At 44.7% G+C, this 16,818-nt stretch overlaps 2 protein-coding genes across 4 annotated transcripts in view; both read right to left on the bottom strand.

Annotated features, from left to right (window-relative positions):
- The window catches only part of HOXA3 (homeobox A3), a 46,146-nt gene that overhangs the window by 16,974 nt on the left and 12,354 nt on the right, over nucleotides 1-16,818 (bottom strand). Inside the window, exon 1 of one of the 3 annotated variants that reach the window (XM_053608396.1) lies at nucleotides 3,485-3,616. The exons of the other annotated variants lie outside the window; for them this stretch is intronic. The gene's annotated coding sequence lies outside the window, so the exon portion shown is untranslated. Of the gene's footprint in view, nucleotides 1-3,484; nucleotides 3,617-16,818 lie in introns of those variants that run through there. 3 annotated transcript variants of the gene reach the window in all.
- HOXA4 (homeobox A4) lies at nucleotides 4,764-7,677 on the bottom strand. Its single transcript, XM_053608403.1, has 2 exons — nucleotides 6,944-7,677; nucleotides 4,764-6,394 (listed from the first exon to the last, which is right to left on the bottom strand). The coding sequence occupies exons 1-2, from the start codon at nucleotides 7,569-7,571 to the stop codon at nucleotides 6,066-6,068; spliced, it is 957 nt and encodes a 318-aa protein (XP_053464378.1). The 5' UTR covers nucleotides 7,572-7,677; the 3' UTR covers nucleotides 4,764-6,065.

Here is a 16,818-nt window from a genome sequence, read left to right as displayed (position 1 = left end):
AGTGGATGCTAGCTTGAAAACTCTGCAGGGCCCTTTGCTTCCAAAGCCCTAGGACTACTCCCACTACTCCTTCACTCAGACCTAGAGAGCTTCCTCCAAGCCAGCCTGCCCTAAACCAGTCCTCTGCTGTCTGTCCTGGGTCCATGCAATCCTGTTGATGGCAACAAGAGGGACTGCCAAATAGCTAAGAAGCCCCTTAGCACATTGAACAAGTGGCCATTAACGAGCAACTGCCCTCTGTCACCACTGAACTATAACCACTACACACCTTCAAAATGGGACTCAGAATCTATGCATCCCTTTCTCTTTTTTAAACCTGCCCTCTGTATCCCCAAAGGGAGTGTCTCCTGGCCTTAGGGCTCTTGGCACCACCCTGAGCAAGATGGGCTCAGCCATCCTGCACTTTGCCACTCAACTTTGCCCCAGAAAGATCCGCTATGCTACGATCCACCACCACCACCACGATTCTGTGCCAGGCTTAGGAGTATTATAATTATTATGGTTGTAATTTTTGCTATTTCCTTATTCCCAAGTCTAATATTCGCTGTTGCTGTTTCCCATAAATCGTTCAGACTAATGAGTCACAGGAAGATGCTGCCCAGGTTTCTCACTCTGCAATGGCCGCCGCTGCCTCTGTGGCCTCTCTCCGCGTTTTTGGCGCTCGCTTGCTCCCTCGCTTGCCTGGCGCGAGTGATTTATGAACACCGGGAAAATTGAACAAAGCCGCGCGCCGGTTCTGTGGTATCTCTGCAGCCTTCCCCAGCGTGAATCAGAACATTACCAACTGTCTGCGCATCCGTCCCACTTCATCACCAAAGCCAAGATGTGACCACAGAAAACCCAAGCCCAAACTCACGTTTCCCCGGTCACAGCGCGCTCCCCGGACTCCAAGAAACCCAGCGGAAAAATCCCCAAGACCGGGCGAGGGCCCGCTGGCTCCCGTCCTCCCTGCTCAAGGGCTCTCTCCTCTTTGCCCTCCTGAAGGAGTTAAAAGCCTATGTAGATAAATCTGAGGGTGTGTGTTTTTTTTTTTTTTTTAAACCAAATAGGAAGTTGGAGTCTCACTTCTGAGAGATTCATTCCTAGTGAGGCCCTGACGACTCCAATCCTTTCCTGACGATCTGCATTAATTATTTAATGAGTCACATGACCCCAAAGATTACAATTTCAATATCTCCCTCCAACAGGACTACACCTTTATCAGCTGCAACCAGGATCCTTGTTAGTTTTTGTTGTTGTTGTTGTTCCCCTAGGCCTCCAGAGCACATTCACCCCTACCCTGATTTGGGACAAGTGACTACCATCAAAATACCAGGAAGAGCAAAGCAGCATTACTCTTTCTGGGATTGTGAGCACTGTGGACAGTGGGGAGCCCACCGTTCTTCCAGGCACCCTGACATCCATCCCTTCCTTAGCCTAGTGGTCAGTCCACCCATCTGTCATGATTAGGGTGGTTTGGTTACAAAAATTCCCCACGTAGCTCAGCTTGATGGCCCATCAGGCAAGAACCCACCCTTTTTCTCTGACTGCACACACCTGTGGCCATCCATCCACGTATGCCCAGATACATACATCCATTCCCAGCAGAATAGCTTCCACAGAGGAAACATGTCTGTGTACTCACCCCCATCAGGGTGGGACTAAAGGCTCCATCCAACCTACACATTTATTAACATAGTGAACATGGGGGTGGGAATTATTCAGCTGCCTCAGTTTTCTTATCTGTAAACTGAGAAGATTGAACCAAAGTGGCCTCCTGGTCTTTTACTTAGTACACTCTTTCAATCTGGGATTTTCTTTCAGCCCCAGGAATCAATCCCAAAGAAAGTGGGGCTGGCCTAAAAAGGGTGGGAGATAGAGAATACTCCAGGAGTGTGGATCCTTCAGAATAAGAGATGCCAGAGTTTCAAGCCAGAAGTTGCAGCAGAAGGTTTTAAGACAGCCACAGCTGCCTCAAGAGATGTATGTTCTCTTCCTTCTTCTATTGTTTCCAGCCCATATTTTTTTGACATACATGCAAGGTTATTCTTGGGGTAGTGTACAATACAGAGGACCGGCAACAGACTTCTTTTTTTTTTTTTTTTTTGTGATTTTTGGCCGGGGCTGGGTTTGAACCCGCCACCTCCAGCATATGGGACTGGCACCCTACTCCTTGAGCCACAGGCGTCGCCCTTTGAGCCACAGGCGTCACCCCGGCAACAGACTTCAAAGCTGAAAAGGCTGTGGTCTCCTACATAGGACTAGGTCTGTGATGCAGAGACTAAGGGAGTGCTAAGGACAGCAACCATGTTGCCTGCCCAGAAAACACTCATTCAAATGGGAATCTTCAGGTTTCTGTTTGCTACATTGGTTCTTTTCTTTCTTTTTTTTTTTTTTTTCTATTGTAAACAGTCCCTGATCTGTTTCTATTTTGAAACTGCTAGAGGGAAGGCAACAGTGTAAAGAGCAACAGAGTTTGGCAGCGTCAGGGAACAAGGGTACAGAAGAGAGATGGTGAGATTATGAAACCCATCCCATGGGTTGCTGAGGTGTCGGGGACTGGGATACCCTGGAATAGCTGTGTAAGAAGTTAGAGAAGCTGTGGAGAGGGCCTCCCCGCATGTATCTAGGTAATCTCCCGATGAGCTTCATCCTAGGTAGTAAGTACTACCAAGCCTGTCACAGTTGAATTCCTGCTGTAATAAAACACCGGGTATGTCATAGATTTCAGCAAAACTAGGAAAGAAAGCCTGCAAAGTGCCATTTTTCTTCAAGGGGGTGAGTGTTAAGTACTTAATTCAAACTGTGACCATTAAAGTGTCTCCTATCCGATTTAGGTTGATTTCAGATGTTGACAAAACTTTTATCTCCCAAGTCATGCACAGCTTGGTTCTGTGACTAAAGTAGATGAGTGTATATTGGAGGGAGGGAGAGAGAGAGGAAAAAAATTGAAAGGGTTATTTCAGTAGGCAAATTACAGAGCTTACAAAATACTGTCTTTAAAGGTCAAGGGTTTGAGGGGCCAGTAGGGTTTGCTTTAGGGGAAAAAAAAAAAACAATTAATGAGATAGAAAATTTGTCCTCTTGGTGAACTCTTATGGTTGCCCTAGCAAAGCTCAGACAATGCATGATTTTGAAGCACAAAGTGAGATTTTCTAATCCATTACAAGTTCCCTAAAAGGCCAAATCTGAAACAAGCAAAATACTGTGAAGAAACTACATGATCATTTGGATCACTGTCAATAATTTTGGTTTTGTAAAACTCAAAATTTTGGTTTTATAAAACTTGTTTATGCATTAACAACCAATACAGTTTGAACAAAAATGCCATTTTGTTGTGGAATATCAGAAAAACTATATCTATTCTCTTCCTTTTCTGGATAGACTATAACAGCAAGTGAAAGAAAGTCACCTCCTTCATCCCCATACAACCTGCCTCCAGCATGAAGTTAATGAATGGCCCCATACCCCTCCTTCCCCACCAAGGAGAAATACAAGAATTTACCTTAAGTGTTGACAATCTGCCATTTGAGATTTTGCGGCTTGACACTCAATTTCCACCAAGAATCTAGGCATTTTTTTAAAGCAGACAGCTAAGATGCTGCATCTTTGCCCAAAACAACATTATTTGCAAGAAGATCCCTCTCTCTTCCACAGACTTTTTCCCAGAGAATGCCTTTCAGAATTGCTGTTGAATTACAAAGAAGTATTTATTGTATGAGGTGATTAATGATTCCTGGGAAAAATTGCTATTTTCAGCGTGATTTAATTTCGTTTTACAAGTGCGTACGTATAGTGGGGGGAGTTAATAAGTTTCAGCAGCAATTGAACAGCCTTCAGAAATCCTTGGCATCGGTTCACACCTTATAAAATGCTCTTTACTCCAGGTTAGCCCTGACTGGGGAAGCCATGGGTGTATTTGTTTGCCCCTGAATTTTCTTGGCCCCTTAGAGACAGTGGCCATCACTTTCCTCTCAACTCTAGTTTCCTCTCACCCTATCCAGTCACACACAGGGCAGCAGGGTGAAAAAAGTACCAGTGCTGACACTTGCTAAGGGTTTTCCCACTGATGAAAAAAATGTGTTTAAAATTCCTCTAATAATTTCAGAGGTAATTGAGCACTATAATTTTCATCTATGCTAAAATTACTAGAGAATCTAAAAACTGCATCAGCTGACAATTTTTTTTTTTTTTTTTGTAGAGACAGAGTCTCACTTTATGGCCCTCAGTAGAGTGCCATGGCATCACACAGCTCACAGCAACCTCCAACTCCTGGGCCTAAGCGATTCTCTTGCCTCAGCCTCCCAAGTAGCTGGGACTACAGGCGCCCGCCACAACGCCCAGCTATTTTTTGGTTGCAATTCAGCCGGGGCCGGGAACCCGCCACCCTCGGTATATGGGGCCGGCGCCTTACCGACTGAGCCACAGGCGCCACCCAGCTAACAATTCTAATATCATGGGGCTAGTGCAAGCTGGTTTTCTCTACCTTGTTACAGAGATGTCGCACATCTGAAATGATAAACAAATAGTAGGGTTAAGGAGATGGAGAAGTGTGTTTTGATTTTCAGCCTTTTGGATCTAGATATCTGGGATTAAACAGAAAGATCACAAATAAATTGAAGAAAGTGACCCTAATTCACAATTTGGCTTTCTTCCAGCATTGAACTCTATCAGGTCTACTTTCCTGGGGTGAATTGGGAGGGGATATCATTATGCTTTTTCTTTCCTCAGAAGAAACTTTTGAGAGTGTACTGGAAAAGTTCACTTTATTTTGAACAGTATTCCTTCAAAAGAAAAAAAGCAAATAAACAAAAATTCACAAGACGTGGTTAGTGAAGAGGACCTTAATAACAGCCATAAAGCAAAAAACAATCACAACCCTTTGCACAAACTACTTTTTATCTCCAGGGAAACAGGCAGATTAAGTGTGAAGGTGTAATAAATACCAAAGGGACCACTTCTTTCCAAGTGTGCTCAGAGTTCAGTGTGTAGAACAGCTGCAGAAACTCCTGGGCCTGCAGCACTGCATGGTTTCAGCTTTCATTGCCTGGAAGGACATGTTTCTATGCCTTACAGAGACTTGAAGCCTGAAAGCCTCGCCAAGTTTGGGAAGAAGAGGAGACCTCTCAGAGCTCAAGAACCCTCCTGCTCTTTGGAACTTTTCCACAGTGGGTGAAGCTTGACAAGTTTAACTCAAGTTGAACCACACTCACACTTTCTCTCTCTGTCTCACACACACACACATACACAAATTACAATTATGTGAGCAGTCAGAATCCTAGTGAACACAAGCCAAGCCAAGGATTTTACATGCAAGGTCAAGCATCTCAATCCAAAGGACTTTTGTTTTCTTAATGAAGAGCTTAGAAAACGCACAGATCTGTCTTAGATTTTTAATGTTTTTTAAATGGATTTTATTCTTAGCATATGGCTTTCCATATAGCCATATCACAATTTGTACAGTTCCACATAGATCTAAATGAACTCCCCTCTCCCCCAAGATTGTGCCCCAGAATAGGACAACAATATCTCTATAAGAATATCTTAAATAAATGCATAGAAGGGAAACTAATATGTCACACCGTTCATCAAGGTCTACACATTTTGAAAATTAAATAATCTCGTGAGGCCCACAATGTCTACTCATTGTATTCGGTTCAAGACAATCTTGTATGAGCTGCCTTAACAGGAGAGAAGGAGGTAAGGAAGGTGGAGAAAGGGTCTGTTTTCTTCTGCTTGCAACAAATATATAAGTACATGTCCCTGTCAGCATAGGCTGCCCAGCTGACTTTAGTCTTCCCATAAGTATTTAAGTATTTGATAGCAAATTGTCTTAGGTATGCAAACCTGGCAATGTTATGAGGTTGTTCCACCAGCCAGGATCCGGGACAAATGTCCTCTCCTGGGTGGAAACCAGCACACGCTGTTACCCATACAATGTCTTGTTTTTGGTTATCCTTTTCACTAAGTTAGGTTTTTGGTGTCTATTATGGTCCAGGATGGGGAGGGACTGATGAGAAAAGGGGCAGGAAAAGAGAGGAGAAAAGCAGGTAAGGAAGAGAAGCTGGTCTAGGTATTCTAGAAGATTATATGGAGGAAAGAATGGGTGTGGAAGTGCCCGGGTGGGGGTGTGGGCTCTGACTTTGCGCTTTCCCTGTTGGGCCAGCAGAGGCCGAGTTGGAGGACCTCATCTTGGTGTTGGGCAGTTTGTGATCTTTCTTCCACTTCATTCTCCGGTTCTGAAACCAGATCTTGACCTGGCGCTCGGACAAGCAGAGTGTGTGGGCGATCTCGATGCGGCGCCGCCGGGTCAGGTATCGGTTAAAGTGGAACTCCTTCTCCAGCTCCAAGACCTGCTGCCGGGTGTAGGCTGTTCGAGAACGCTTAGGCTCCCCTCCGTTATAACTGGGGTTGACTGAACGCCCAGAACCCGGAAGGAGAAGGCCAAGGAGGAGCGGGTGTAAGAGTAAAGGAAGAGGAGAGAGAAGGTGGGGTGGGGAAGAGCAATTGGACATAATCATTATATAATAACCCGACACCAAGTTCACTCAAGATACATAAAACGGCAAAGAAAATGTTTCACAGGCTATTGACAACGGGAAACACCCGAGAGCCATAAAGAATGGTGCTGAGCATTGGGGCTGAAGAAAAGCTTCAAAGACACATGGCCTGAAGCCTCTGCCAGGGCAATTAAATTTATGGGGACTATAATTACTGCCCTAACAGTTTGGCGTCTCGTAAATCTCCCGATAAAGGGACCCTGGGTACAAAAGGGTTCTCACGTTAGGATCACGTTAGGCGGCTGACTGTCGCGCACATACCCATATCCCACTGACGTCCAAGCCAGATGGGGGCTCACCTCTCTACGCCCCCTTCCCCTGAACTTCTCCCTCCTGACCCCGTCCGTGGAACCCAGGCACGGCCCCAGCCCGCCCTCTCACGCCTCCCCAGCGGCGCCACGTACCGGCGCTGACATGGATCTTCTTCATCCAGGGGTACACAACGGGCTCCTTACCCTTCAGGCCGGGCAGGCTCTTGTCGGCCAAGAGCAGCGGGCAAGCGGGGGCACTGCCCCCTGCCGGGACGCCTGAGATGGCTGGGGTAGCCTCGCAGCGCCGCGGGAGCGCAGGGGCCGCAGCGCGATGCTGCTGGGGAGGTGGCGGCGGAGGCTGCCGCCCTGGCTGCAGGACATGGTTCGCATGCAGGCCGTGCGCTGGGACCTTGGCGTGCGCTGGGGGCTGCTCAGGCTGCTTTGGCCGCGCAGGGCTGGCTCCGCCACGGTAGCCATAGGGGTAGGCGGTATCCGCGACACTGTGCGCGGGGTAGAGCGCGGCTGCGGGATAGGCAGGCTCGCGGGAGGCCCGTGGCGCATAGTAGGAGGCTGGGGGCTCGTGGCTACCGCCAGCGTGAGGGAGCTGAGGCTGCTGCAGCGGCAAACGCTGGGTCGCGCGTGCCGGGGACTGCTGGTAGCCGGGCCCCGCGCCTGGGCCGCCGTGTCTGCCGCCAGGGCAGCTGTGCTGAGCGTACTCTTCGAAGGGAGGGAACTTGGGTTCGATGTAGTTGGAGTTTATCAAAAACGAGCTCATGGTCATTAATTTGTGAAGTGCAAAAATACTAATTTTTCTCTCGTTGTCGTTTTTTCTGGGCTCGCTGAGGCCCCTCCCCCTCTTGCCTTGCTTCCCATCCCCCTTTCCTCTGAGCCCTTCCCTTCCCCCAGCTGTCAAGTGCCTATCCCTCCCTCTCCCGCCGACGCCACCACCAAAGTTCGCGCCGCTCCTCCCCCGCCCATGCGCGTTCCGGCTCAGCCCCGCGCGCGCCCCGCCCCGTGCCCCACGTGCAATGCCCCCACCAATGGGCTCGCGGCGCGCGTGGACCCGGATCAGGAAACCCGGGGGTGCTTGATGGATTCCTCTGTCGGGATGCGGGATGAAGGAGGGAGCAGACGCTTTGGGCCCCAGCCCCCCAACTTTGGTTCCAGCTGGAAATTCGGGCGCTGCCAAACTGTGGGACCTCTCAGGCCCTACTCCTAGCTTAGGCCTCAGGGCAGCCAGGCGACCGCGATTCAGAGCTGACATGGGGTCCAAACCAACCAGACCTCTTGGGTTTTCCAGAGTTTAGGATCGACCAGGGAGGGGGCTGAGGTGGGGGAAGGGAAGGGAAGGGAGTAGGGACCAAGGGGCATCCCGGTTTTTATCCAGGCCCTGGAATGGCCAATAGACCCTATTCTCGGCCGCTGAATCCCTTCCCACACCCTGCGGCTACATCTGCCAGAGAGCCAGTGCTTTGAGATGCTGGGCAGGAGCCGCAAAGGATGGATGGGTGGGCAATGAAGAGAAGTTGACCCAACGACGTAAAGCGAGGCCATTTTAATATAGATAGACACGGGGTTGTTTTCCTTCTTTTGGGCAGAATATGTTTTGCTTTTTTTTTCCCTAAGAAAATTTAACACTTCCTAATAGCGTCTAATTTGATGGAGGTGTCGATGTGAGAGCTAAATATGCCTGCATTTGCCGGGTGTGATTGAGGGAGAGAAGATGGCCCACGGATGGGAATGAATAGAAACGACGCCTCCACAAAACGGAGCTTTGAACTTCCTATTTCAGAACAATCCCAAACAAAAATGAGCTAAGGACAGAATAAACACCTTGCCTACCGGGGTCTGATGGCTGAAGGGTTTTTCCAGATAAGAATTTTATGGATGCTCCTTTCTTCGGCTATTAAGAGGCTAGAGTTATATTTATAGGGCAGTCTATAATTTCTGAATTGCTGAAAATTAGCATATTAACGATATCAGTAACCGAGAGGAGGGAGAGGGGACTGTTGCCTTCCATTTGGTAATTGAAATTTGATGGGTAAACTAATTATGCCATTATTAACAAATAAATTACTTATTAATTCTATCTAATGTTGATTTTTGAAGTAAATACTGATACCTTGTTTATACTGTGTACTTTCTCTTTCCTTTTCTAACAGAAACAGTTAGATCCTCTACCCTGCAGACTAAATTAACACAGTGCAAACTGGCCTAGTCACCATTCTAAAAATACTTTAATATTGGCATGTAAAGCAAGGATTTTTCAGCTGGTGCACCTTAGTTGATTTTTCAAACAGCAATATAAACAGCTCTCTCACAACTGAGTCTGGAACTCAAACAAGGAAAGTTATAGCCTAAGCCTGACTTCAAAAGGAATGTCAATTCTATCTTCATTTATATTGGTTACTCATATGAGTTACAAAATGCTAGAATATATCCATTTGATGGATAGTCATTTAATGCTTAGCCACATAAAGCCTATTATATGGGACTAATCTTTAAACTAATTTAAGAAAAGAGGTTTAAAAAAGGGATCATGGGTGGCGCCTGTGGCTCAAGGAGTAGGGCGCCGGTCCCATATGCCGGAGGTGGCAGGTTCAAACCCAGCCCCGGCCAAAAAAATTAATTAATTAATTAATTTAAAAAAAGGGATCATATTAGCCTTCTAACTGGAATCATGCTCAAGTGCTACAAAGAGATTTTCCCCATTGGATGTATGTGTGTGTGAAAAGTACTGTCCATTGACATAAGGACCCTGAAAATTTCTTCTTTTTAATGAAATCTGAGCCACAGACAGATATCAACACTGAGTGTACTTTTTAGACACCCTTTCTCTGGACTTGGGGGAAAATCTAGTTTGTGATACAGCTGCCTGAACCAGTACCTCTCCCTGACAAGAAAAAAAATGCATATACTATATAATGTAATATAAATAATATATATATATGTAATGTGCATCATAAATCTGGGCTCTCTAAACTTCAGGGGAAGAAAAAGCACGACAAGGAAATCTTGCCCTTCTCCTATGTCATCAGTCTTGAATACTAGGATCTTACCATGTCTGTTTAACATTATTCACAGACACTAAAATCCTAAATTCATGTTGTTTAGCCTCAGAACCTTCTACTGAGTTTCTATGTTTAAGTATTAACGAAATGGGCACTGTTTTGTATATGGTTGAGCTAAAGGAGTTAACTGTGCCTGTGGTTCTATTACTACTGGGAAGATGGGCTTACGCAGAATCCCCCAAGGCCTGTAACTTGTCTTTTCAGTTTGTATCATAAACACGAATGGAGCCAGGACCACCAAGTGTTATCTCACACATGGACATTTTGACATTTTACTGCAAGATTTATGGCTGTAATAAACAATCTCAGTGCCTTTTCTGAACCTTCCACCATCCCTCTTTGCAAACCGCAGTATTGTTCCATTCAATGAAATAATCGTTTGAAAAACATTTTTTTAAAAACACCACTATCTGTATATAAGATCAAACACACCAAAATAAAGCCAGGAAGGAACTAACTCAATAAACTGGAGTTTACCAGGAGCATCTCCCGGAGAAACGATGGGTTGCTCTGAAATCAAGGAGAGAGGGAACATGCTAATCTTCATACACCAACTGGCTCCAGTCCCAAGGAGGGTGAAAGAGTTATCCTTTCCTTGGAAACTGGAAAGAACATTTACTTGTTTCCATGTGCAGGGATAACATGTATTTCGAACCAAAAGCTTTCTTAAAATCCCATTAAGTGAAATAACTTTTAATCATATTCTCGAATCCCAGATGTAGAAGGAGAGTGACGGGAGTCCAAGGGAGAAGGAGGGCAAGAGGGAGGCAGTGTTTGCAGCTTGGTTTGAATCTGATTTGAATCATTTTGAATATATTTGTAACACCCTTCCCTCTTGAATGCAATCCTGTCCCAAGTTTCAAAGTGACCGAACAGTGACACCGTGTGCATTTTATTTCTTATTAATCTTACACATTGACAGTCTTTGTTAAATCACAAGGCGCGCCCTTCACCAGCCGACATTTTCATATTTGTTAGACGCACTGACCTGAAGTTCACCTCGGCCTTGGACTTTGCGCTTCTAAAAGGTCTATACAGTGTCTTTTAGAGAATAGGGTCCTTTGCCCAGGTCACTGTTCTCAGGAAAAACCAAGGGGAAAAGGCAAAGGAAATGTAAACATTATGGAATGTATTGACTGTATTTGTCCTTTGTTCTTTAGAGCGAAAGACCCCCAGACTGTTCTCTATCCAATGCGTGTCCCTGGAGCCAAGTAGGGGAATGGCAGAATTTCAAAATGCCTAATGCTGGCATTTGAGGGCTTCTCCCTGCCTACACTAGGCACATGATTTTAAAGGAACAACACTTTACTAGCAATTTGACCAATTAATTGAGGGGTCATTTCCTTGTAGTGGGTTAAATTAATGAAAATAACCCAAACACAAAGATGGAAATTCATACTGGGATTATACATGAATTTTTACTAGGATTGTTTGAGGCCTAAACACCAAAATCCTTTGAATAAGGAATTAAGTACTCTAAAAGCAATAACTTCTGCAAGTACTTTTCTTTCGCTTTAAAGACTAGCTAAGCAGTGTCTGTGATTATTGAAGGTGATTCTAAAGTGTGTCATGTGTCTTTAACAAAAAAATACAATCGAAATTTTTTTCTCAAGGAGATACAATTGTCTTGGTGAGTAATAGAGGAGGTTTTGGAGTTTTCATTTCACTTGCCCAGATGTGCTGAAGTGTTCACTGCTGAAACAGCAATTACCACTGTTGTTTCCTTTCTTCTATTTCATCTGGCAAATCCCCATTTGGCTCCAACCTTTCATTCTTGAACAGAATGAAAACCTTACACATCGCATAGTAGAAGCACCCTGATTACTTCCACGAAGGCAATGTTTGGTAAATATTTACTTTACCACTGAATATACCTGGCACGGTTAAATCCCATCAACCAGATGTATTTATTATTATATTGGGATAATCTTAAACATTCCTGCAAGGTTGTACATTCTGGCAAATGAATTATTTCTGAAGTTAAAAAGGAAAACCTGGCGAAACTATTTCGTCTTTCTCTTTTCTGTTTCCTTACACTGATCACCCGCAGGTCAATACATAGAGAAGGAAAATATGTCCCCAGGAAAATAGATTCTATCAAAACTAATCTAGATGTATGAAAGATAAAATATAGTTTAGCTCTTCAGTTGCAATTCACATATGAGGCATCGTTCCAGACTACTTCCTTACCACACTATTCTCTTTCTTTTCTGCTCTCCCACCCTTCCTCCTCCTCCACTTGCCTTCCTCTTTCCTTAGCGTTCTCTCTCTCTCCCCCCGCCCCCACCTCACACACGTATTCTTTAAAAGTATTTTCTGGAGAACAGAAGTCCGTCATGGTGATCATACAAAGTGGCCCGGCATTTGTGGACTCTACCTTTCTGCATTCTCTTCGGTTACTTATTCATGTATAGATTAAAGCATTTATTTTACATTCAGTTATGGTTCAATAGTAAACATAGCAAAATCTTCAAACAGGAGCATTTTCATGGCACCAGTAAGCATTTCATCATTGTGGTGGTGGTACTGTGTGTGTGTGGGGGGGGGGGAATCTGTTCTCTTTCAGGAGGGTTTCCACTTCCTTCCCATTCTCCCACTCTGAGGACACTTTACATCCAGCAGGTTGCAGCTTCAGAAAAAGCATTTTCTATGTTTAGAAAATGTAAAGATTACATTTTGCAAGCTGTGCCTGTTTTTGCTCCTGTTATCACACACTTTGGGAGTCATTATCTGTACTAAAAATATAAGGGAAAAAAAACCTGGTCAATTAAAATCTCCTTTCCAACTAAAAAACAAGACCATTCTCTTGTCTTTGAAGATACCATGGAACATTGGAAACTTGCTACATTATTGCTTAAAAGTCCACTGATGAATTTTGAGTGTTTTCATTTTGTGACAACCCACAGACTGACTCCTAGTTCTCCAGCATCTAAGGTGTTGGTGTTTCAATAACTACGCCTATTTACTTGCTGGTATTCCCTCAGAATGGGAGCGATAATTCAAGATGAAATACAGCATGTATTACTCTTGAAAAGAAGAATTTTTTATCCTTTCCTCCATAATTGAGGTCATTCAACCACTAGGGTTCACCTGGAGTCCATACCATGATACACGCATCACTCCGAGCCATTTTATCTTTTGTGCTGATAGTCAAGATCGCAGCTCTAACATTGACATCAAACTCTGGGCAGATGACTAAGAGTGCTGCACAATGTAAACTTTTGACCCTCAACTTTTTGACCTGCAGTTGTAACACACTAACCACAAAGATACACAAAGCTCAGCCTCTTCTTTCAGAGGCCTCCTAGGACCTCAGGACAACCTGCTTCTGCCACTGCCATTTGGAATTAGAGGGTGAACTCGAAATTTTTGTATGTGTGACTGTATTTCCTGTCAAATAAGGCTCCTGCCTCCTTTTATCAGCACTTAGGAACAAGGTTAACTTGTAATTACTCATGATTCCACTCTATAAGGAAAATTTGGAGTAGAACAGGAGAACCTTGCAAAAGGGAAAGAAAAGAGAAGATGAGGGGAAGCAAGCAATGGGAGGTAGAGACAAATTTTCCCTTTATTTAAAAATAAAGACGCAGCCTTAATTGTTGGGAGAGTGGGCCCAGGCTGGTAAGTTGACTGTGAACTTGTACTAAAGCGTGCTCTGCTGGCGATTCCTAGGGTGTGCAGATTTATCTTCTCTGCATTTACTTAACCCGGCAGTGAACTGCGCGGGCATCATTTGTTAGGCGATGACAGACTTCACCTCCAGCGAGGGCTGCTTCACAAAGTCGCAATAATTACCTAATAACCTTCATAACAAATATTATTATTGAAAAGACTGGTTTATGGGTAGGGGACCTGGTGGGAGAAGAACAAACTTCCTTGTGAAAAACATAAAACAAAACAAACCTAGGCAGACCTTCCATTTGAGGGGCTTAGAATGGCAAGACTGGTTAGATCACCTGCGTATTTGGGTGGGAGCTAGGCTCACCCCTTCAGCCCTGCCTGGGAGCCCAATTTATAGTTTTGTCATTGCCTAAAAAGAAATTCCTCCTTAGAAGCCAAAAGGATGGAGCCCACAATACTCTGCACTCTTCCTAGTGGGCAAGCCATGGACAGAACCCCCAGCCAAGGCAGGAGAGCAGCTGAGCAGGATATCTTTTAAGCTAAAAAGATCATTTGCCTTTTTAATAGCCCATCTTTTAAGATGTGAACTGCTTTTCCCTTACTAATTATTTGGATACAATATTCTTAGAATCTCAACAAATGAACAGAACTCAGAACTCTGTCTTACTCTCCCAGAGCCACTATGGTGAAGCAGGAGAAAGAGTAGGAGCAAAGGAATCATAGCATCATATTGTGAAATTAGACCATGGAAACCCTAACAAACCCCTAAGTGAGCATGACCAGAAGCTTCCTATTACATTTATAGTTCAGGAAATATTGTCTCTTCAGCTTATGGAAACAAACAAGCCCTCCCCCCAACATTTCTACTGCCTTCTCCTTTTACAAGATGAAGAGCACAGACACCCTTCTGCCAGTGGCTGAGGCAGATGTCTTCATAAAGCCCTCAATGTCAGAGATCTTTTTCCTAAGTAAGCTTCTCTGCAAAAACAACCCAAAAGAATGCAAAAAAGAAATAACTTATCTGCAAAATGAGTAGATAACCAGCCATCCTCTTTATTACACTTCCTATGACAATAAGAAGAAAGAAGAAATTCCTCCAATAGCACTCACATAGATCTGACTGGCTAATGTGTTTTTAAAAAGTCATTTAACTCCATATGCGCTCGCCTGTTCTCTTAAATTTTACTTAAGTTTTTTGAAGATTAAACAGACAGAAATATGTAAGCTGACAATATTTATAGTCTGTCATTTCTTTCATTTCTTGGAAGCATTCTCAATGTTGTGTAGTGCTAGTACAACTACAGCCTTTCTACCCGTCCCAACACCCCAAGGTGGGATGTGGCCATGGAGGTGGTGTGGATACTTTCCCTAAACAAGTTACTCAAATGAACCTACTAGCATCCATATCATTCTTTTCCTGCTTCTAATTTCAGTTGCCAAGAAATCACCCAAGCAAGCTCACCAAATGAGAAACTAAAATTAGGAACTATAACCCAATTATCTTCCAATAAAGAACCCAAAACTCAGAGCAGCAAAACAAAGACTCCAGAATTTTTCAGTAACATGAAATTATAAAATCATGCAGAGTTTACACACACATTCTGCTTCCTACTAAGATGTGGACACATCTTTCTGAGTGCTAAAATACTAATGCTCATTTTATAGATACACAATATGATTTCAGAGACTCTTCACCTTGCCACTATTGATGAAAAGTAGTACTAGTGGGAGGGTTTTGATTTCAAAAACTTTCCAGGTTTTGCTTTTTTGACCTGCCTTGGTGACCTCTGTTGGAATTGTGTTGAGCGTAGGTGGTCTCTGCACAATAAAGTTGACTGAAATTTCAAATCTATACTTCAAAAATGTTCACTTTAAGCACTTAGTAAATATCTTTACTAATAAGTACTTGCAAAGAAAACTGTCCAGCTCCAAAAGAGAAAAGTCCATCCAGGGATGGGGGATTTTTTTGTTTGTTTCATTTCTGAATGCAGTTGGAGAATTTGGCTTAATTCCTAAAATGGGATTGGGGTAAATCTACTCCGTCCTTTATAGGTGCCCTTTCAGAAAAAGACCCCAGAACAGGCCAGGAGTCCCCAGTTACTCTGCTTGGTTTTGCCAATGTAGGGGGATGGGGCCAAAAAGGGTGGCTAAAGTCAAGATAGAATTCTACCCAGGAAAAATTTATTTCACCTTACTTCACCCATTGGTGCAATTTTGGAGACTGCTTTGGAAATCACGGATTATGTAAATTTCCTGGGATCAAACAGAAAGAGCAGCTAACAAAAGAAAGGCGGAAATCTCCTACTGACAAACGACCAATTTCTTCCCTAAATTACCCTTTATGATGTGTCAGGAAAAACAACCTAATGGCTCTGGAGACTTTTAAGTTGGGCATTGAAGACACCTCAATTTCCCCCAAAACTTTAGAGCACAGTGTGGAAGAGAAAATTCGTCTGTATGTTGAGGGGGAGTAAATTTCTCCAATCTTTAGTGTTATCTAGGGGGACACCTAAGCTGCCTTTTGAGGGTCCTGTGCATAGATGTTTTAATTCTACAAAAAAAAAAAAAAAGGGAGAGGAAAAGGAAAGAAGAGAGGGAGAAGAAAGGCAAGGCGGAAGAAAAGAAAGTGCTTTAATTCCTTTCAATTAGCCTGGGGATTCAAAGACTAAAGTTAAATCCGGCCATAAAGTTTATTGCTTCAGACTCACAGGCGGGTGAGAACAGTCCCACTGAAATAAAAAGAAGCTTCAGGCAAACAAGGTTTAGGGCCTGGTCCTGGGTGTGAGGGAGGGTTGCTGAGCACTTCCTCCCCCAGGTGGGGAGTCCCGTAGCCACAAGTAGCCTGGGTTCGACCTCACAACCTAGGGGCCCACCCTAAAGGTGCAACCCGAGCCTCGACGGCCTCTGCCACCCTCTTGCTCTCGCGAGCCAGCCTGAAACTCGGCCCTAAAGGCGGCCACCTCAGTTCAGCCCTGCCAAATGACCCGGGCCCGCGAAGACACATTGCCACAGCCCGTAAGGAATCCCGCTAGAAGCCGCCTGGGACCTGCAATGGCCTTTCTTTCAAACCGAGGAGCACAGCTCACGCCTGCGGACGGCGCCCCCCTGTCTCCCAGCCCCACATCCCAGGGCTCCAGGACCCCCCACCAAGAGCTGGCCCCGGAATTGTGCAGGGGAGGGGTCGGCCTTACCGTGTCTCCATACACAGGCCCACTCATACACAAAAATCATCTTTTTACACGCCAGCGGGAGCAGCGGAAGTCATTAACATCCGCGGTTATGCAGCAATTAAAGTTAGGCCTGGGGATGCGCCCCGGCCACAAGCGCTGTTCATCG

Source organism: Nycticebus coucang, chromosome 11 (assembly GCF_027406575.1).
Source record: "Nycticebus coucang isolate mNycCou1 chromosome 11, mNycCou1.pri, whole genome shotgun sequence".
NCBI classification, from domain to species: Eukaryota; Metazoa; Chordata; class Mammalia; order Primates; family Lorisidae; genus Nycticebus; species Nycticebus coucang.
The sequence above is the reverse complement of the archived record's forward strand: the minus strand, read 5'-3'. Positions and strand labels throughout refer to the sequence as shown.